This window comes from Lonchura striata, chromosome 3 (assembly GCF_046129695.1).
Source record: "Lonchura striata isolate bLonStr1 chromosome 3, bLonStr1.mat, whole genome shotgun sequence".
Classification (NCBI taxonomy): domain Eukaryota; kingdom Metazoa; phylum Chordata; class Aves; order Passeriformes; family Estrildidae; genus Lonchura; species Lonchura striata.
In genome coordinates, this window is record NC_134605.1 from 89,286,072 (window position 1) to 89,308,017 (window position 21,946).

Consider the following 21,946-nt stretch of genomic DNA (forward strand, 5'->3'; position numbering starts at 1 on the left):
GGTCTCAGGTGGTGTACTGTGATTCCCTGAGCATTTTGTAACACTTTTCTGCTCATCTAAAATAGTGCTGTCTTTACCAAACAAATATTTGTGTGATTTCCATGGTTTTTATTTTGATTGCTGTATTAATATGATGTTTTTAATTCTAGACTATACTGAGGGATAAATAACACAGATGACAAAAAAGCTTCTATTCATTTTACTGTTTAGAAGGAATCACCAGGCACCGTAATTATGCACTGAGCATAGGAGTAGCAGCTTCCATATGTTACATCACTTTTAACTCTTATCTTCATTTTTGATTATCAAATTTTGAAATTTTTTGGATTTGAATCTTTGCTCTGGCAAAGTCCCATTGCATGAATGAGTAAGCATTTTAGGATTTGGTCTGAGGACTCTGCCCTTGTAACATTATCTTTGTAGACACAGAATTTATTTTCCACCTGAAATCATGATCCTCCGCCTTTATCACATTATAATCCTCCTCACAGCAACAATTTGTGATACTGCAGGCAGATTATGACTTCAAGAGAAGAATGAGCCTCAGCAAACAGAAGCAGATGAGCTCTTAAAGAGATAAAGATCACATTTTCTTGCTAGTAATAAAGAGCAAAAGTGAAAAAATACAGAAAATATCAAGGTGAAATGTTGTCAATAAACAGATTTTTCTGGAAATCACAAGTGAATTTTTCATATTGAAATATAATAATCAATAAACCTAGACATATTTTTTAAGGTGAAGCCACTTGGTGAGACAGATCCACATATTTAAATCCCTATTTGGCATGTGTTTCTAAGCACTTTTAGAGCTGCTTAGCTTCTATCAAATTCTTCTGTTACATAAACATACTTTCCCAAAGAGTTTTATCCAGCTAATGGGATGGGAGTGTAGTGAGGGAGCAGTGCAGGGTATATCACAAGGCTTTGGCCAGTGACCCTCACATAAATAAACCATAATGCATTTAACATTTAGAAAATCTATTCTGATTTCAGAACTTGGAATAGATTTGCTGGGTGTTTTGATCTCTTAAGGAATCCCTGGTGCACACTGGCATATTTTTCTAAAAGAAAATTTCCACAAGCAGTAAGCCATGCTGTAGCAGGCTCCCTAAGTTGCATTTTTCCCTCTTATTCCGACTAGTCCCTAGTACCATGTTGAATGATACATTGTAAGTATATGTTAGCTATTTCACAGTGCAGAAAGAAAATGGGGCAATAAGCTTTCCTGCTGCAATAGTGTGGCAGAGTCTCCGATTCACATCTTCGCATGTTTGGAGATCCTCCTAAATCTGCACAGATCTGCTGGCTGCAGTGGCTTCCACTGCACTGCTTGCTTTGGCTGATGCGGGCAGGGTCCTGCTTCCATTCAGACACGGCTGTCAGGGTCTTCCTCACCTCAACTCTGAATGATTCCATTGCTTCCATAGAGTCGGAGGCATCATAAATTATTCAGGAAATATTGGCTGTACCTTTGCATCATATGTATTGCACAGCCCTGATACACTGCATACATGAACCTCCCAGACTAAGTAGACTTGGGCTCTATTTCTATCCCTTCTCTCCAGTGTTCATGTGTAGAAGGTTGTTCCTTGAAAGATACTTCACCTTTCCACTTCAACCTTTTTACATCATCTGTTGCATGCAATGTGTATATATAGTAATTACTAGCATGTGTATGTAAATGTGTGTTTGTGTATTTTGGCTGTTTAAGTGTATATTTACCTCATGTGGAACACATTTAAATAATGAAGATAGCTGTTTGTCCATCTGAGTGTCCAGGACAGATACTGTTTTCCCTTACAGTCTCATGAACATCAGTGGAGGAAATCCAGTTTTCACAGAGCCATACTTTTGATTGTTTCAATTTACCAACATAACAGCATTTTAGCACAACTCTTCCGTGCTGATTTCCTAATTAAAACAACACCAAAATTGAAAAACAAATCACAAAACCCAAAAGCTAATGAAAAGGGGTAGCAAAAGAATAGCAGATTTATATGGAAATGTACTTTTCCCACTAGTTTTCTGCTGGCAGGAATTCAGGATATTTAGATTCACAGCATAGATTTCGGCAGTTTTATCTGAAATCTAACCTCGCAGAAGTTGGATTTTAAAATGCTGACTTTGTTGCATAATGACTTAATAAGCTGGTATTCTACTAGAAGAAAAAAGAAAGTAGAAAATTAGAAATTGTTGCATGTATTCTTGGTTTTAAAAAGAAATATAGTCCTTAAACTCCAGACTGTCACTAAGGACAGATTTGGCTCACCTATTCTGAAAGCTGATATGACTAAGTGAATGAATATTTACAACCTGGCCAAGTTTAATATCAACCAACATTGTATTCAGTACAAATGGCCCTTGTCAGACTTGTGCATGCTCATGAGGGGACTCCGTGAAATGAGAGAATGCTCATTGTAAATGCTCTGCAGGTAGCAATAAAAGGATAGCATTATACATGTTGCCATTAAAGGAATGAAATTCTGTAAGGCCGTGAGCCGTTCTGGATGATGTTCAGAGGTTTTCCCAGAAAGCCTCTAAAAAGCATCTCTGAAGGGCAGCTTTTCCTGAGTTTATTAATTTGGCCAAATATACCTGTATTTCTGAGACAATATAATTGTTGCCACCTATAAATTTTTCTTCACTTTCATTCTCAGGAAAAGGTCCATGTTTTCAGCCCATGCTTCCTAAAACAACTTCTCATGAAGCCAAGAATTAACCTGGAAAATTTTAATTATAAATTTTAAATTAAAACTTTTTAGGTATAAATAACTAGAAGTGTGAGCTTATAAAGAAAATCAACTGGAGTTACTGTTATTGGCTGTGTCTATAATACATACAATTCAGCAACATAAATCAGATATGATATTACCAGCACTTGGCAACATCTCTTTATTGCTACATGCAGTATATATGAACATGATATTAATTTAAGGTGAGCATGCCTGTACCTTGAGTTGTTAAGATCCAGTGTGATTTTGTAGTTGTGACACAGCTCCATTTTGGGAGATGCCAAACACGATGATTCGTTTTTCTCTTACAGGGCTTTAGATCAAGCCCTCGCCATGCCAGAAGACGAGTGACACCTCGCCTGGAGGAAACACAACCCATAGTGGAAGCTCACCACCTCAGTGAGCAGGAAACTGCTGTAAGAAAAAGAAAAATCAAGAAAAGCAGCCGAGTCCAACCAGAATTTTACCATTCTGTTCAAGTCACCCCAACTCGAAAACCTGTAAGTGTTCTACCTTTAGGGATAAATAGCAGTTATATTTAGAGGCATGTAATATAATTCTAATTTTTGGACAATTCATATTCTCTTCCTCAATTTAAAAACCTTTTCAGTTCTCATATTCAGCAGCAAATCCAAAGCTGGTAAGACTGTATTTAACATTGATGCATAATTCTAAAAAATAATTCTCTTCTGAAGAGGGTTGTTTAAATGTTGATTTTTGAAATTTATTATTTAGACTATAAACTATAATCAAATTAGATATTAAAATTTATATTTTTATAGTAATATTAGCAGGTTTTTATAGCAAACGTACATTTTATTTAAATTTCTTACATTTAACAGAGATGCTATGTACTGTACTAAATTTATATTAAATATCATTACTAGATTCAATTTTGAGATCTCTTCTACTTTTTACAGTGTTTATAATTTTCTGCTCAACAAAACTTAGATCAAATCTCATAATTCTTTGCTCCTCAGCTAGATTTACACACAGCTCTTTTAATACTGATAACCTACTTTTAGTATGGAAATATGACAGTTTGTTGAGACATACAGTTCCTAATGTAAATTTGCATGAAGCCCTATTCTGTCCTGCAGGCATAATGCATTTCTCTTTTTAATGAGAGCTCATTGCTTTGACACATTTTCTGAAGAACTTTTCTGTGCCAGTGTTATGGGGCTTGAACAACTTTTATAAAGTCAGTATTTTTAAAGAGGTAATTATTGAGCATATCCTAGACCAGATTATCTTGAAGTTCCTGGAACCGAACTGAGCCTTCCTAGATTGGTGCTAACTAAGCACCAAGAATTATCAGTGAGCTCTGAAGACGGTTTGAGGAAGCATTCCTTAGTGGAATTACATTGCCTGAGAGAACAAGGAACTTCTGCAAAGAAAGCCATAGCTGCCAACAACTGCCAGAATTTTTACCTAGTATCTGAATTTCTCTGCTTTTGCTTGACTAGTCCCCATTTTCCTCTGTTCTCTCATGCTTCTATTTATGGTTTATTTTACACTGCTTATGTTTTTGTGTTTAATTTGAGCTGATGGGTTTGTCTTCTACTCTTCTTAAAGGATCTGCTGTCACTTTCTTCTCAACCATCTCCCTTTCACTCCCATCTTATCTTACTTTCTAGACTAATTGTCTAGCTCTGTTACTCTTACTAGGTCTCTAGCCTCTCATCAGGCTCCCTCTGTTCTGGTCCTTTCCCTGCTTTGTTGTTCTTTGTTCTTCCTTCATCTCTTCCATCATCAACCCTTATTTTCCATATCACACTTCTTGGTTTTTTTTTTTTTTTTTTTTTTTTTTTTAATTCCCTTTTTTGTTTGATTGTTCATATTTTTTCCCATGGTAGGCCTGTGCCAAGGGTAAGCCTGCCTGTCACTGCTGAGGCTGTAATCAATTTCCACTGCTTACCAACATTGGAAAAAGAGCATCAGTGCCACTGAATTAAAGAGCTAAAACTGTAGAAATAGTGTAAGCAGCAAAAAAAGCTTGGAAGAATGTATTAGTTATGCTAAGAAAGCCCTACTTTTCCCAAAAAGTCAGTAACATATCAGGGATCTAAGGACCATCAAAATAAGAAATATAAGAATAGAAAATGTGCAGTGTTACTATATAACTTCACTTTTGTATCATTTCATGCGTCTGCTGTGTCTTCTAAGATCTACCACTATGTCCTAGGTTTCAGTGAAACAATAATAAATCCCAGATTTAGAGAAAACTTCTCTCAGTGCTGTCACCATTATGTCACTTCCTTGAAATTGCTTTTGCAGTGTATCTTTTATACAGTCATATTGCTCTTTTGATAGCTTTTCCTTCTACAGCCTTGATGAATGCACATTTCTACCAAAAAATGAATAAATTATCTTCATTATACTACAATCCAGAAAACAAAAGTCACCAATTTAATTTCTCATGGACATGTAAGTTATTTTGAGTGTATTATTAATGCCATGGTGACAGGGTGAGTAAGGTTTATGCCACTGCCATGACAAATCACTGCAGTGTTGTGAAGTTCCAGGCAGTCACCAGGATGTCCATCCTGCAGTTTATTGCATTTTCATCCCACTTAGTCTCAATGTCTTAAAGCTGAGAGACTTTTGACCTTCATCTTTGTACAGTTTTACAGGATTCAGTGCCAGAAATGCTCTTGTTAATCTACATAATTTCTTTCCCCTTTCCCCTCCTGGTACTCCTAGCTCTGTCCACTTGAACCACTCTAAATAAAAAATCTTCTGCCTTGATGTTTACATTATGGCCATATTCTGCTGAGTCATCACTTGAAAAAAGTCCTGTATGATATCTGCTACCCAGAAGATATAATTTCTCCTCATAAACCTGTTCTCCTATTTGTTTTTTTTCCCCTCCTCATGCCTTTTTGTCCCTTTTTTTTCCGACAAGAATGGTATCTCTAAAATAGCTATAAAAGAACCTTAGGGAAAGCTTTTTCTTTGCTCCAGCAAAATTTGAAGTCCTGAAATATGTTAGCCTGTTTTGCTGTCATATTAAGATACATGCATAAAGACTTTTCAGATATTTCACTTAAGGCTTTGGTGGATATTTAGATGCTAGGCTTTCTTATTCTTCCTATGTTAGACTATTTTTTATTTGGTTGGTTTTGTTGTGTCTAAATCTTGTTTTGCAGTTTCCTAGCTGCTGCTATAATTATCTGAATTTGCTTGTATTATTTTTTACTTCCTGCATAGCAATCTGAGATCTTTCCAGTATTGTTCCTGATCTTGCCAGAACTAAATTAGTTATAATTGTTTGGATGGGAGTAATCCCGCTGAAGACAATAATTACTCCACTTGAATATCTGCATGAGGAGATGTTTGCAGAAATAGAACATTAGTTTTCTTTGAAAATTTAATTTTTTTTTACACCTTCCAGGTTAACAAAGTTTATAAGCCATTTTCACTTTTATTTATCTTACTCTAGCGCAACATGAACATAGTGCTGAGGCTTCCCCTTGTGGGGCACATTATTATATCTCATGCCCTCTAGATTGCCCTCTCATTAGTGGCTGTATTATTTATGCTGATATTCTCTATAGGTGACAGTTTTACATCAGCTTCATATGGAGGAGAGTCCAGATACACACTACTGACATGTACATTGAATTTTTGAACACAAGGGAGAACTCTTGAGAAAAACTGTGGTTTTTAGGTTGGTGTCATTGCATGCAAGTCAAAGGAGTGTTTCATATTGCTCCTTTCACAGACTGGGTACCTGATTCTGTTAAATTTTCTGAGGGTGTGGAAGGATGTGCAAAAATCTCTTGTGAGCTTGCTGCTGCCTAGCAATACTTCTCCAGGGCAGATTTTAAACTGAGGGTTCTATTACAAGCATTTTGAAAATATTATCTATATTTTAAATAGTGCTTCTGCTCTGAAGCAAAGTATAAAATGCAGCAAGTTATTAATAGGTGGCCTTGAGTTTGTGTAAACATATGTGGCTCCTGAGCTGTGGGATCAGTTAGGTGTAGTTCTGCCAAACAATATTTGTATGAACATAATTGAAAAGAGATGCTGTCAAAGCAGCATCTTTTGACATCTCCATTGTTAAATGATTTGATGGGCTCCTAAATGACTCATGCAGACACCAGGATTATTTACAATCATGACATGTAGTACCAAAATTTGCACTTTTGTTTGTCATGATCACTCTAAGACATGGTAGATGAGACTGTGGAGACAGGGTGATAAATAAACCTGTTTTCTTCACTTTCAGATGTGAAAGCCCTCTTTCTACTCAAAAGCCTTGTACTTTACAAATCCAAAGATGATCTATTTTGCCCTAGAACTGTAGCAACAGCATGTATTGAAATGATTAGCTAGTGAATATTGTTACAAAGAAAAGTATTTCTGAAGTAACCTGCAAAGAACAAACTAATGACAAATTATCTCAGAAGCACTGATGATTGTAGGTATTCCTCAGGGTCTCCCAATTTACCTGTTTCTAATTATTTAAGGAATGGCCTTTGCTGAAGCAATTTAGCAACTTAGGAGTGGGTACAACATCACTACAAGTCACTACAAGGAAAACAGGGAGAGGTCAGATGTCTGGGAGGTCACATGTGAAAAAAAATTATGTGGGCAGCTTCATTTGGCTCCACTGAGACTAATCCCATGGCCAAAGTGAAAGTTGCACGATGAATACCCTGATAAAGAAACCATGAAAGCAAAGTTTGATCAATTTTTAATGCATGTAAAACAATAAGCTGTCCAATTCAAGGTCTTGTCAGCTATCCTGGTTTACTTATATGCTGTGTTTTAGCCTTAGAACTTATGAGAAAATCAGTATTAGAATTCTGTCAGCAAAATACTTAGAGTTTTTTTAAAATATCTGATACTAAATAATTTATAGAAGTTCCACAAGTCTCTAATTTCTGACACCTTACTTGAGAATATTTTTATATCGATAAAGTTTTCTACAGGGCCCTTTAGGAGTTTTTAATATGCCTCATTAAATAATATTAATTTCATTAATTTCCATTTATTCTTACTCTGATGTTATGTACTAATTTTCCAGTACCACTATGTCTCATTAAATAATATCAATTTCATTAATTTCCATTTATTCTTACTCTGATGTTATGTACTAATTTTCCAGTACCACTATGTCCTTTGCATGCTATTTGAATGACCTAAAACATATGAGATACAAATATTGCCCCTCTGCACAAGATGTGGTTATTTCCAACTATTAGCTATTTAATCTGTAGATTGCATTCGTATCTTCTTTCTTTTGGAGACATCTGCTCATGCTGGATTGTGTCTCCTGTGAATTGCATTTAGAAGCAAACTTGGCAAAACATTATCATGCCATCTTTCACTTTCAGCATTTTTATTAACATTTTATTAACGCTCTCAAACGTATAGCAAAGCTGTGAGCTGTCAGATTCTGCACACACGTGTGCACACACACATGCACGGGTCCTTGCTCAGGACAATCTGAGCACAGCCACAATGAACAAACACAGGGAACATGTGAATCCATTTAAAAAGAGAAATAAGAACTGCATTTTTTTCATTTTTAAGGCAGCTATGGCTTAGCCTGGCTTGCAGCTAAACATTAACAACACCATAGAACTGTTTGCTCACTCCCCTCAGTAGGATGGGGAAGAGAGTAAGAAAAAGGTAAAACTTGTGGGTAGAGAGAAGGTTTAATCAGACCAAAAAAGAAGGGAAAATAATAAGAATTACAAAGCAATGTACAAAACAAGTGATGCCCAGTGCATTTGCACGCTGACTGATGCCCAGGCAGTCCCTGATCAGTTGGCTGCCACCCTCACTCAGCTTCCCCCAGCTCAGCATGATGCCTTAGGTAGGGAACATCCCTGGTCAGTTGGGGTCAGCCGTCCCAGCTGTGTCACCTCCCAGCTGCTTGTGCTGGCAGGGCAGCATGAGAAGCTGAAGAGCCATTGATGTAGTGTCAGCCATGCTCACCAATGACTCAATCATCAGTGTGTTAGCAACATTAAATCTTAAACCTTAAATCCAAAACATGGCGCTGTACCAGCTACTAGGAATCAAAATCCCACAGCTGAAACCAGCACAAAGACTTAAACAGTATTGATGGGGATTTTGAGAAGGTCCTGACAGTTTATTGGGTGATGGTTTCATGAAGTTTTTAACAAGATTTAAGCATCTGGCCATCTTAAACATTTAAAAAAAATATCTCAAGGAACCTATTTTAGGTGCGCAGGATCTTTGCAAATATGACTATTAATGCTAAATCCAGTCATGTTTGAAATTAAGAGAAAGCTTTCAGTGGCCATTAGGTTGACTTTGAAGTTAGTTCTTTTTCCAAGAGACTGTTTACATCTCTTTTTTGGATTGCTTTTATGGGTTTTCTTATAGCAAGTAACTCCTCACTGATAAATTCTTCATAAACGGTTTTGCCCAGAGAGTTCATTTTCCCGCTGTTCTTCCAGCTTCTGTGACCTCCTCCCTTGCTGCCTGCTCCTGATTTCCTCTTGGCTGCTTTTCCCTCTCCACCCAACAGCTCATCCATTGCGTTACAGCAATTGCCCGTTTCTTCCACTCCTTTTGCCCAGCTCCCAGGCAGTTTAGGTTTTTGAAGGGATTTCTTAAAGGTGTATTGCCATGACTTTCACTAGGCCCTGGAGGTGATTGCATTACTATTTTAAAACTACTTTTTTTCTAAAACACAATAGTGATATATTAAGAATTAGATCTGGGACTTAAAATTATTATTTTCTTTCTAGTGTTTTTTTTCCCTATACATGCGTTACTACAGCTATTAAGCATAGTACAAAAGAAACAAATTTATTGCAATAGGGCTAATAATTAATAACACATGAAAGGAAAAAGACACAAGAAATAAGCATAGCAGAAACAGTACAAATCTATATTTAGAGCCCCTTAACTGACTTCACTGATAGCTCTTATCTGGAGGGTTAAGGTCATTTGAATTAATTGTCCCATGTGGTGACAGATCATGCTTGTTTTGGATATATTTACTAAGATTTAAAGTTACATGGTTGAAAATTGCATCAAATTTGTTCTTTTTCTGTACACCATTGCAAATTATCCTGTACCTGTGGGCAAAGCTCTCAAATATAGCAGGATTTTTTTTGATAGGTGAGCAGATTTCATATGGTTTTTATTTTGTCTGAGCCAACTTTCACTCTCAGGGCAAATGCTTATTTAGTGAAAATGGGATGAGAGCTTAAACCAGTCTAACTCTCTTCCATCTAAAGTGTTCAAAGAGGGTCAAGGTGAACCCTTCATCCTTGGAGCTGAAGCTAACCTGCTACTAAATTAGAAGTGAATGAGAGAAAATATTCTTCAAATGTTGTATCTAAAAAATAGAGTTCCAAAACTCTGGCTTGAAAAATGTCAACTTTTTTTGCCATCATCATTTTGCCATGATTTCTATTAACTGGGATTTTGTGTTCATTGATAAAATTTTACTACATGCATGCAGCAATAGCCTCACTGAGAAATTAAAATTTTGGCTGTTCAGAATTCTTCTTTTTTTAAAGCCCACTGTCATTCTGGAAGAGCTAGTAATAGAAACCTAAGCTGCTAAAATGTGCTAGCAGTCTTAACTGTAAGAAAAAAATGTTTTATGTATGTGATTATAAATGGTAAATTCTGTACAGTAGCTGAAAGCAGGTTAAAGAAAATTAATCAGCTCTGATCTTATTGATAGTGTTGTTTGCACAGCTTAGAATGACCAGTAATTGTCTCACAGATGCATAGTGATCATAGTCTAAATGCAGATGTTTCCTTTTCCTTTACTGCTACAAGAATCACTCTTCAGAGTTGTATTGTGTAACATCCTACAGTGGCACATAAAAGTACATCTTTATATAGCAAGGGATCCCTTATCCATTTGTATTTATATATAACACTACACATGGATATGATGTTGAAAGAATAGTTTGGCAGAGGCAAGTGTTCCGGTATTATCAAGCACTGGAATTAAGGTTCCACGTGCAGCTTTAATTCAGTGGATTATGCATCTGCGTTGTCACAGAGGCTTTAATTGTATGATGGTGCACTGGTTTTTCACAGGATGTATTCTGTATTCATCATAGGGTGGAATTGCTCTTAGGATGACTTTTATGTGTAGGAGTTCTGCTGCAGAAGTTGTAAAGTGTATAAATGAATAAAACAGGAGATTGCAGGAAGACAGAGGATCTCTCATTTCTTTAAAAAGAGTGAGTGCTGCTTTGGAGATTGAAGGGTGGGCACAGGGTCACTAAATAAGCTGAGCAACTGGCTTAAAACTTTTTTTATCTTCCATGTTCTAACAGCCTGAATCAAAGCATGTAGCTGGGTTTATGGAAGTTCTTAAGCTGCCATTCACCACTGAACTCTGTGTCTGCCATAGTCCGAGCATTATTGACACATAATATGAATAGCTTTTACAAGATCCCTGGCATCTCAATTTGACCTAAGTAAAAAAAAAATTGACGTCCTGGTTTAGTTTGCATCCTGTGTCATGGGAGTGAAACAGTCAGATGCTACTGTAGTGATGAGCACCAGAACCCAGTCTATTAAATAATAGTTCCCTCTTCACATTAGTATTTGAATACCATGAAGCAAGTTAAGTTCTAGGGCTGCCCATTGAACTGAGGATAACAAACAAAACACTGAATAACTGTTTGTGGAGTGAATATCACTCAACATTTGCACTAAATAAGAGCAAGACTTTTATTAAGAAAATTACTGAGGATGTAATAGTATATAATCACATCATTATGACTGCATCGTAATATACAAATAAACAGACTAAATCAAGGCTGCATGGTGAACCTTTAGCCTGGGATTTGGTAACATTTTAATACTTAACTTTGCAGCCTTAACAGAAGTATTGTAATAGGAACTTTGTATTTAATTTCCTACTGTTGTAAAAAACAAAGTGGAAAAACTCAGCTCTATAGCTTATTGGCAGGCTTTGGCAGTTTCACTCCAATATGGAAAATTCAGTTGGATTTCAGGGACAGCATTTGTATTCCTCATATGAATCAGTAACACAGGGGAGAAGGTATTTTTTTTCCTAGAGGAACTCTCAAATATTTGCTAATGGCCAGAGCTGGGTTGAAATTTCCCTTTCCTTCCAGGCTTCTTAAGGCAATGAGCTTTCCTGTGCTCATTCTTCCCAAGTGTGGCTGTTTCTCCTATGTCTCCTCCAGCCTGCTCCTGACCTGCCTCTACCAACTCCTTCTTCACTGTCCAGTCCTCACTCCTCTATTGACCTTGGCCCTTCTGGTCTTGCTCTGCCAGCTCTTGTTTCACTCCTGCATGTCACAGCCCTTCCCAGGTTCTCCTGATCAGTCCTCTCATTATTCTGAGGCATTTGTTCAAGCTGTCTCTTTGATTTCTGTGCCCCCCCTGTGGCCCCTGGTTGCATACTCCATTCCTTGGCTCTTGTCCTTCTCTGAAACCTTCTCACACACAGCTCATACCTTCCTTCTTCATTAAACTGCCTTGTTCAAAGCCTCTTGCAGAGGCAGCTCCAGTTTCATGCCAGCATGTTGGATCCTTAGCTCTTCTCCAATCTGCATCCTCCAGCACTGATGGTTACTAATCCCAACAGTTACCCTGCGGGTCTTTATCCACAGAGTCTGCTGCTCCCTTGAATGCTTTCCAGCTGCAGCTCCCAGACTCTGTCAGGCTGTGCTTGTCCCTCAGGCTCTCAGTCCCAGTGTATTTCTCCAGCCCTTTCCTGCAGCATGCTCAGGCTCTCAGTCCCAGTGTATTTCTCCAGCCCTTTCCTGCAGCATGCTCAGGCTCTCAGTCCCAGTGTATTTCTCCAGCCCTTTCCTGCAGCATGCTGGTTCCGGTGTTTGTCCTCTTCACATTCACATCATACGGCTTCTTCCTCTCGCTGGCTGTGCACGGCTGAGCCGGTCACGGAGAGCATAAAGGAAAAGTCTCCTGCCTCTCAGGTCTGGTGCCTGCCTTGCCCTGCTCTCCATGCCTCTTGTCTGCATTGCCACCAACCTGAAATCATGGCAAGCAATGATTAAATGCAAAGATTAGTTTTGCCTCTGGATCTCCGAGCTGGAAGGATCCTGGTCAGCTCCTTGATGGGGATGGTAGGTGTCCCAAGCGTGGAGGTAAGAGCTGTAAGGGTGAAATTTGCTTTGTCATTCTGTGATGGTGGGGTATTGGTCTGGCAGATCTGAAACCCCTGGGAGACTCTGTTTAGGGGATGCCAATCTGAAGGGATTTTTCAGAGATGTTGAAGATATTTTAGTTGAGGAATCTGAACCTTGATTTAAAAAGTCTGGCAAAATAACATTGGTAGTTACCTGAACACTAGGAATAGTTAAATCAAGCTATTTACTTTTGCAAGGAAGAACTACTAGTAGGTGAGGAGAGATTAAAAGAAGTTCACTTGCTCAGCAAAACTGAAAGAAGGTGAGAGGGGGGATAGAATGCAAGCTATGAATACATTGGGGAAGCAAAAAAGGTTATTTAAGGAAATGAACCTTGTTGTTGCAAAAAAACCCCAAAAGACCACGAATAAGGTTGAGGTGGCAACTAGAAGATCCCTTGTAATCAAGACAGCAGGAAGTTCTGCAGCAGTTTTCCTGTCAGAATAGTGAGATCAAACACAAACTTTAAAAGCTTTACTTTATACTCCATGATGGCAGGGATAGCAGATGATATTTATATCTCAAAGACTTATCACTCTGACAAATGTAGACAGATTTTTCACAAAGATAGCAAAAGACTTATATCTAGCTTAAGGCATATTCATATTTGAAGTATCCATCCCAAAGTTTACAGTCTTCTCAAAAAAAGATCACTGGGATTTTTTTAGTGTTTACAAATTTTTTAGTGTTTACAAACTGGATGTTTTCATAATCTTGCTCTTGGCTTCTCAGCCAGCTTTGACTGAAAATTTTCAAGAAAATTAAACCTTGGGAAGGAAATATTTTCAAGCAAACTTAAGATAAAGAAACTCAAAATTGATTTTATAAGAGAAAATCTCATAATTTAATTATTAAAACTGGTGTGTGTAATTATAAGGATATGTATTTTCAAATAGTTTAATATTGATTGATTGCTGGATCAAGTCTTCAAACTTAGTTCTAAAACACGGATGATAGAATAAATGCCGAATGCTTATTTCCATCTTCTCCTACCTTTAGAAAGAAAGAATGTAAGTTCTCTATACAGAGCAAGTAGATATTGCCTTGGTGTTTGAAAAGCCTACCTGTTTGCAAAGACAGTTTAACATAGAGCCAGACCCTGGATGATCAGGAGTTTCAGATTTAATGTATTTGCCTTCCAGCTCTCTGCTTATTTTTCATGACACTAAAGTTAAACCCAGAAACTCTGTAGTAATTTTCATATTGCCCGATAACATATGTACTTGGAAGTATGGATGTCCTCTTAAGTGAGTGGCACAGAACTATGTCTGCATGTCCATTGGTGATTTTTTTTTAAAAAATTCATCACCACTGGCCTTACACTGTCCTTGTTTGTATTTTAATTTGTATGTTTTGAATTCTGGTAATTTCTGACAACATGCAGTCCCAAGGGACTAACATACATACTAGCCTGATTACATACATTGGATGTTTTGTGTTCTGCATTGCATTATCATCTACTTAGGTTAAAGTGGTAAATATTTACTAATGGGAACATTGAATTGCCCTAGATTTTGTCTTTAATTTGTTAAGTTATTTTACTTTAAAAGTTGATCCACTTTAATATCATTTTGTCTGGGATGTTAAAGGACAAAAATAGCCATTTGCTTTCAATTTATATTCTAAATTATTTTAAATTAGAAGGAATTTTGCTGAAACACACAGAGTAAAATCATTATTATAGTGCTTAATTTCTGTTGATATTTATCCATTTCCTGCAATGAGTATACTAAAATAAAATAATATATTCCAGGAATTCCGAGATAGTTTAGTATAATTGAAATATAAATAACTCATAACTAAACTGAAAATTAAATGTCAGTCAGTGTTGACCTGTACTTCCCACAGCTTCCAAAAACCAGTGTGAAAGGACTCACTGCAGTGGACAATTTTCTTAAAGATAAAATGTGAAAGTACAAACTGTTTGATTAGAATTCAGCTGGCCAGCACAATCTCTGATGTGTCATCGGGTTGGGGAATTTTTGTAATATGGATATAATTTGGTATCAACCTTGCAGCAGAGTTTCCCAGCTGGTTTGCCTGACCGAATTTAAAACCTGACCTCGGCTAATGCTTCCTCCCCTAGGAATGGAAGTGTACAGTCCCTGCTGTTCTTGACCCTTTCAGCTCCTATTTCCAGGTGGCTTACCTGATCTCTGGTGGTGTGCAATGCTCTACACCATGTACCAGCTACACCATCTTCCACTCAGTTTCTACTTCATCTTCTGCAGTGCCTCACCTATGACAAACAGCAATTCTTTCCCTCCTCAGGGGAAATCATGCCTTGGAACTTGGCCCTCTAACGAAAGTACACTAAATGCTTCTTTGAAATCATCGCCGTTACTGGAAGGCAGCTCGCTGTTACAGCACGGCTCCTGCAAACCCCGATCCGGTGAAGCCCCTTGCTAAGTCTCTAAGAGTAGGCCAAGTAAGGATGATCAATATTTTAGGGGACATAAAAGACACTCATGTAGCCCCCCACCAAAAGCATTGTGTATTATTAATGGGTGTTTTTCACTTTCACACAGCAATGCAATTTATGCAGCAATAACAGAAGTGCCTCACATATTTTAACAGAATATAACAACCTTTTTTCCCCCCCACGTGTTGTCCTAATGGGCCATGAACTTTTTTCAGAATGGCACAGATGTTCTGCATTATCTCCTATTTTTTAAACTGCTTAATATGTTGCTCTGATAATGGAATGCTTATTTGGGATTTACAACTCTATAATGGAAAATGTGTATGCTAGAAACATAGAGTCCAGTGGGATGAGTGGTACACAAACAGTGCCTGTGTGCAAAAGAGGAACAATTAATGAATTTGTATCAAAGTTGTTAATTTACTTGAGTAAAGTTCATTATCAGTTCATTATAAACACCTCTGGAATAACAAAGTAAAAAATATCTAGGTGCTCAGTATCTGTGTACACATTACTTAGATGTATCTCCATGCTGAATAAGAAAGTAAACTGTAATTAAGTTAGAAGTTGACATTTCTTAATGTTTTCCAGATTTTGTTGTTATGAAAAATTCCTTTCTGATCTTCCTACATTGCTCTGAAAATGAAACAATGTGGTTCTTGAAGAGTTAAAAAGCTAAAGTATGTTCTGATTATTCATTTGGTTACTGTATGTATCATTTAAGGTAGGATAACCTAAAAGCAGATAGCTAGTTGTAATACACACAGATGCCAAAGACTGCTCGACCATTGCCTGTTCAGTTTGATTCTCATAAAATATGAATGGAGTCTTCTCACATAGCTTATCTTCCAGTATTGTAGCAAAGCTGACTAAAAGCCAGACTCCTTTTCCCTAAAACTGACATCTCAATAGACCATTTGCAAATGGTGCACAGTGAATAACCACTCAACAGTATTTTTGGCTTCTACAGGTCGGAGGAGACGTTATGAAATATAATTATGGGCTATGAAGGCCTCTCTTGAAAAAAGGAAATCCTACTGGATAAAACTTATAGCTTACTTTCAAACATAAATCTGAGAGTTGAGAGATCTTCCCCAAAACTTCAATAGCAATTTCTACTGTACTTTGTTCTTGCATATTTCAGGCTGCTACATAAGTACTAACAAACTATTGCTATAGCACCTCACAACACTGTGTTTGGTCTCTTTCCAACTTTCATATTATAAGCTAGAAATGCAGAAGAAGAAAAAGACGGAAGTCAGAATCTATCTCTGTGGGTCTGTGTGATCCAAAGTTACTGAGGCTTGCTGATCAGCCAAAAGAAGGCACAGACCTGAAGCAGGATGTTCAGAGCTGGCATTAAAGGCAACACTTTCTCTTCTATGGCAAAAACTGGAGTGAAGGACAGGCTCAAAGGAACCTAATCCCTGACTAAGCACATGAGGGGCCCTGGTAGCCCCAGCTGGTACAGCAGCAAGCTGAGCACTTCCAGCTCTTATCAGGAAGACACCTATATGTGACCGTCCTGCTTTATGAGATCCAGTTTTAGCTTATTATACAAACTGACAGCAAAATAGTCCCTGCACTAAAACTAATTATGAAGGAAATCTGAGCTGCTATCAGACATCTCGTGTTTCTGTTTTTCTGCACTTACCTTTTGCTCTCTCTGCATCACAATACAATGAGCAAGAATTCAGTTAATTGGTTTTATGTATTCATTTTCTCCCTCACAACCCACATGTTTCAAAATTCACCATGGAGTACTTTACAAGGAGAAAAGAGAATTGGGACAGAAATGAAGAGGGTCAGAGGGAAAAAACACTAATAAGTGAAAATACTAATAAGTGATCTCCTCTTATTATAACAGATTATTTACCTTTATATTATTTTTTACTTTTATGCAAAGCAAAGACTGCATCATGTTGTTTCTCTGGATTATGCAGATTCTGAGTTTTAAATGGGTAAAGTACCCCCTATGACAGTAAAAAAAAACCAAAAAAACACAACCAGACAACAACAATATATTTTATCAGATCTCAATCACTGTACAAATTTATTTTTTAAGAAAAGTTACCCTTTAAGCCCCTTTATAGAAAAAAACAAAATTGAGAAAAGGGCTACAATACAAGCCTAAAATATTATCTGGTTTAGTATCAAATCTGGAATCCAGAATGGCTGAATGGGGCTGTTGGTGTGCAACAGAATATGCTGGCTTTAAACTGAAAGAGGGTAGATCTAGATTAGATATAAGGAAGTAAGCTTTCACTATGAAGTTCCAGTGAGGCACTGGAACAGGTTGCTGAGAGAAGCTGTGGAAATGCTCAAGGCCAGGTTGGATGGGGCTTTGTGCAACCTGGAAGCTGTCCCTGATCCCAGCAAAGGGGTTGGAACTAGATTGTCTTTAAAGGTCCCTTCCAACTCAAACAAAACTGTGAGTCTATGATTCTACTACACCTGTAAAAGTTGACAACAGCACACACCTAAAAATTAAAATAATTGGACAAGCATCAGGATGCACTTTTGAAAGGCTGTAACAGTAGCTCCCACATAAAATGACAGATCAAATCCATCATTTTCTTCTCTCATGCCTTGGAGAAACCACAAATCCCCTCAATCAGAAAATACAGAGTAAAAGTAATAGCACCTTGTTGTCCACTGTGTCCTGATAACATGTGTTTAATGACGTATCTTAAATTTCAACATGGTGCTGAACTGTTACTGTTCACACATCTCCGTTTCCCACTTTACCACAAACAGGGAAGCAGACATGGTAGCACTCCTCTCCCTGCATCAGTGTTTATTTAAATTTCTGGAAGAGCTCTTCTATGAGTAGCTGAGAAGCCTAAAAGTGGATGTAGTCTATGTGTGACCGAAGGCTGCCCATCGTGCTCGGCTGCCCGAAGGGGCTGCTCCGAGAAATCGTGCTCCTTCCTTCCCTCCTCCGCTCCGTCCCCGCTAGCCAGCCGCGCCGGGCTGCCCCCGGGAGCGCGGGGCAGGGGGAGGTCCGGGGCGGTAATAAAGAGCCGCCTTGGCTCCCGGCGGGCCTGGGTCTGTCCCGGGGGCGGATTTACCAGTAGCTCGGTGATGGCAAATCTTCCCCTTGTCCTGGCGGGGGAGCCAAACGCCTTCGATCTGTAGCCGGGAATGTTGATTTTTTTTTTTTTTTTTTTTTTTTTTTTTTTTTTTTTTTTCCCGGTTGTTGTTGCTGCTGGGTTTATTGTTGGGGAAGTGGGAGGCTCATTTGCGAGCTGGTTGCCCAGCCGCAGGCCACGGCTCTACCCCGACGTCCCTCCAAATGCACTCCCGCTAAAGACCAGCTAGTTTTTGGAGGATCGCCCTGGGCACACGGCGCACGCACCCTTTTCTCCCTCTAAATTCACACCAATGGTGAGCGGCGGCCCTCTCCCCTATCCTCCTTTTCCCGTGAGATGCTTTTCCACGCCACGCGGGGCGGGTATTCGCCGGCGCCACCTGAGCCCCTTCGTCCCGAGCTGCTCCCCACGCACCCTGTCTGTCTGTCTCCCCCTGCAGAGCTCCGGCAACGCGTCCTACCGATGCTCCATGTCGTCCTCCGCCGATTTCTCCGACGAGGAGGACTTCAGCCAGAGGTCGGGGACGGTGTCGCCGGCGCCGGGGGACACGCTGCCCTGGAACCTGCCCAAACACGAGCGGTCCAAGCGGAAGATCCAGGGCGGCTCGGTGCTGGACCCCGCCGAGCGGGCCGTGCTACGCATCGCCGGTAAGGCGCGGTCGGGGGCGGCCGGGCAGGGGGCGGCCGGGGACCAGAGGGACCAGACCCCGTCCCTTCTCTTTCAGAGCGCGGCCCCGCCGGGCGGTGACTAAGCTCTTTGGCCGCCTTTTCCGGCTGGGCGAACTGATGCGTGTGGATGGTGAGCCGACACGCGCGCAGGTGCGCCCATTAAACTTTCATGCGAAAAGGCATCGGCGGCCGGGGGCTGCAGCCGCGGCGGGGGGCGGTTCAGCGCGGCCGGCGCTTTTTTCGGCCCACAAGGCCGAGGCAGCCCCCGGCCGCCCTGGATGGAAGCGGGGGCCGCCTGCAGCGCGGGGAGAGGCCGCAGCGGCCGATGATGCTCCGCGAGGGGCGGGGGACCAGGTGCCGGTCTTTGTCCGCTCGGGGCCGGGGCTGCGCTCGGGGTGGACGGGGATCGGAACGCAGCCGTCCCGATGTGCCGGAGGCGCCGACGGGCTCTGGTCCGCGGTCCGGCGACAACTGATGTCGAAAATAGGGCGGAGGCCGGCATCACCCTGGCGAAAGCTGGAAAACGCCTGTAAATGAATCCCGGAAAGATGCGGCGGTCCTCAGTGCTCCCTGAGGATACCGCTCTTGTTCTCCCCAACCACCGCGATTATGTATGCGCCTCCGTGGGTCCCTCCAGAACAACATTTCCCAGAGTAACCCATCCTAGCGGCGCCAGCAGCGGGGACAGCGCTGCGGAGCCGGGCTCCCACCAGCCGCAGGATGCAGCCGCGACTGGGGGGTTTGCGGAGCCGGGCGCCCGCCGTCCCCAGCGGGCAGGGTGTGCGGGACGGGGACCGGCGGGCCGGGGGCAGAGCAGCAGGGGCCGCCCCGGAGCGGGCCCGGCGGTGGGGTCAGGGCCGGGGGACAGCGGGGGGACGCAGGCGCGGCGGTGACACCTGCGGCGGGGCCGCGCCCGCCCCGCCCCTCCGCCGGGACTGCGGGAGCTCCCGGCCCCGCTGGCTGCCGGCTTGGGGTCCCGCCCCGCTCGGTCCCTGCCCGTGAGTGCAGTGTCCCACGGGCCCCGTCCGTGCTGCAGGCGCCGCGTCCCCGCCCCGGCAGCCGCCACCCTCCTCGTCGCGGGCGGGGGCGGGCGGTGGCAGAGCCGGCCGGCCCCGCAGGCGGAGCCGTGGCCATGGGGCTGGAGCCGGGGTCTGCGGCGGGGAGGCGGCGGCTGCCGCCGGGCTGGTGCCGCCCCTCCGCGCTCCGAGGGGCGGCTACCGAAACCCGAGCGGCCGCGGGGGCGTTTCATCGGCCGGGCTGGCAGCGCCGCCCCCCGCCCGCCCCCGCCGGCCGCTGCCGGGGCTGTTCTTGTGCCATCCCCGGAGCCGTGCGCCCGGAGCCGCACGGGCGGGCAGCGCTGGGCTAGCTGCCGGCCATGGCTGGCTACCTCTCCCCCGGCGCGTATTTCTACGCCGAGGAGCAGGAGTACCTGCAAGCCTACGAAGATGTCCTAGAGAGATACAAAGGTAGGGCAGTGCTCCCCGCCGTGCTGCCGCACCCGCCCGGCAGCTCGCCCCGCCGGGTGTGGCGGCTGCGGACCCGGGAGGCGCTGGCGGCCAGGTGGGGAAGATTGGTGGCCCGGCGTCCCTGCGAGCATCGGTCTGGGGGGAGCGGCCGTGGGCGGCTTGTGCCATAGATATAAATACCGTGTCACCTCACCAGTGAGTGACAGGCGCTCTGGTGTGTTTAAAAGTCGCTTTTTCGAGTGCAGTGCGGACACGGGGATTTATGTCTCAATACGCATTCATATTTAAAGCTTCGGTTTATTTTTACCTATTTATTTTTTATTTGGTTTTTTGGACTAGGGTAAAGGATTAGCTTAGTTCGTGTAGCACCTGAGTTTTTTCATCGAATACAGAAAAATAAGGAAAAACGCATTTATCATGGTGAAGATGCACGCAGCTAAATTAATCCTGCTAGAAATGTAAATTACATTGATTTCTTAAGAACATCGGGATGGAAGGGATGGTTTGGATGATTCACTGCTGTTTTTCAGTACATTTGCTAGTACTAAATCTGAAGAAGCTTATCAAAAGTGTTACAGCTCTGATTTTAATCCAAGTGCAAAAGGGATGGAGTTAACTGTTCACACTGAGCCTTCATCCCTGAAATAGTTTTTACAGCATGCCACAGCATATGCTGACATTTGCAGTGCTGAGTCCTTTTGTAATGTTAGGGAATAAGATGTTAGGTTTCATATCTGAAGTTTTTCAGCTGTATGTCTTCAATCAGTTCCTGAAGATTTTTGTTAAATGGTTCCACTGATGGGAATGGGAGTGGCATAGTTTAAGACAGCTTGATTTGAAGATACTGATAATTGATTTTATTTATTCTATGTTGTTAGTGGCAGTATTTTGAATAATAAACCCTCAACAGATGGTTATTTTGACCATGAGAACTTGTTGGGTCTGAGTATACTTTATACTGGTGTCACTTGCAATTTCATGTGTCATTAGCAGTATTGACTAATGACTCCTTTGTGTCTGTTGCCCATTGTGTCAATGCAGCAATGGAGCATGTGCACTGGTCCTGTATTCAAACGCATTAGTGCATTTTGGTAGAGAAATAATTACCATTTGATGATTGCCATCATCTTCAAAACCATGTCTTTATTCCATTCTCGCCTTTTTTTTTTTAAGTCCTCAATTTATATGCAGCTGATCCGATTTGTGCAAAATTTTGGAGCTAGTAGGCTGTTTACTTTTTAAATTAACACTGAGAAAGCTTGTTTTTCTGCTTTGGATCACCTTTTATTTCCTGCTAGAATTAGGTTTAATAAGGTTCCTTCTCGTACCAATTACTTGCTTAAAAACCTGGGAAAGCGATTAGGCCCAATTTCCCCTATTTCAATGGGAGTTCTATCAGGAATGGGACTGAAAGGTCTGGTTTT

The 21,946-nt window shown here is 41.3% G+C and overlaps 1 protein-coding gene across 5 annotated transcripts in view; it reads left to right on the forward strand.

The window, feature by feature from the left end:
- DST (dystonin) overlaps positions 1 to 21,946 on the forward strand; it is a 283,474-nt gene that overhangs the window by 13,689 nt on the left and 247,839 nt on the right. For 3 of the 5 annotated variants that reach the window (XM_021551193.3, XM_021551194.3, XM_021551195.3), the window contains exon 1: positions 20,361 to 20,522. In XM_021551193.3, the coding sequence (XP_021406868.2) occupies positions 20,432 to 20,522 (91 nt within the window). In that variant the 5' untranslated portion in view covers positions 20,361 to 20,431. Of the gene's footprint in view, positions 1 to 3,043; positions 3,233 to 18,827; positions 19,036 to 20,360; positions 20,523 to 21,946 lie in introns of those variants that run through there. The other 2 variants (XM_031504425.2, XM_021551192.3) reach the window with 1 other exon arrangement.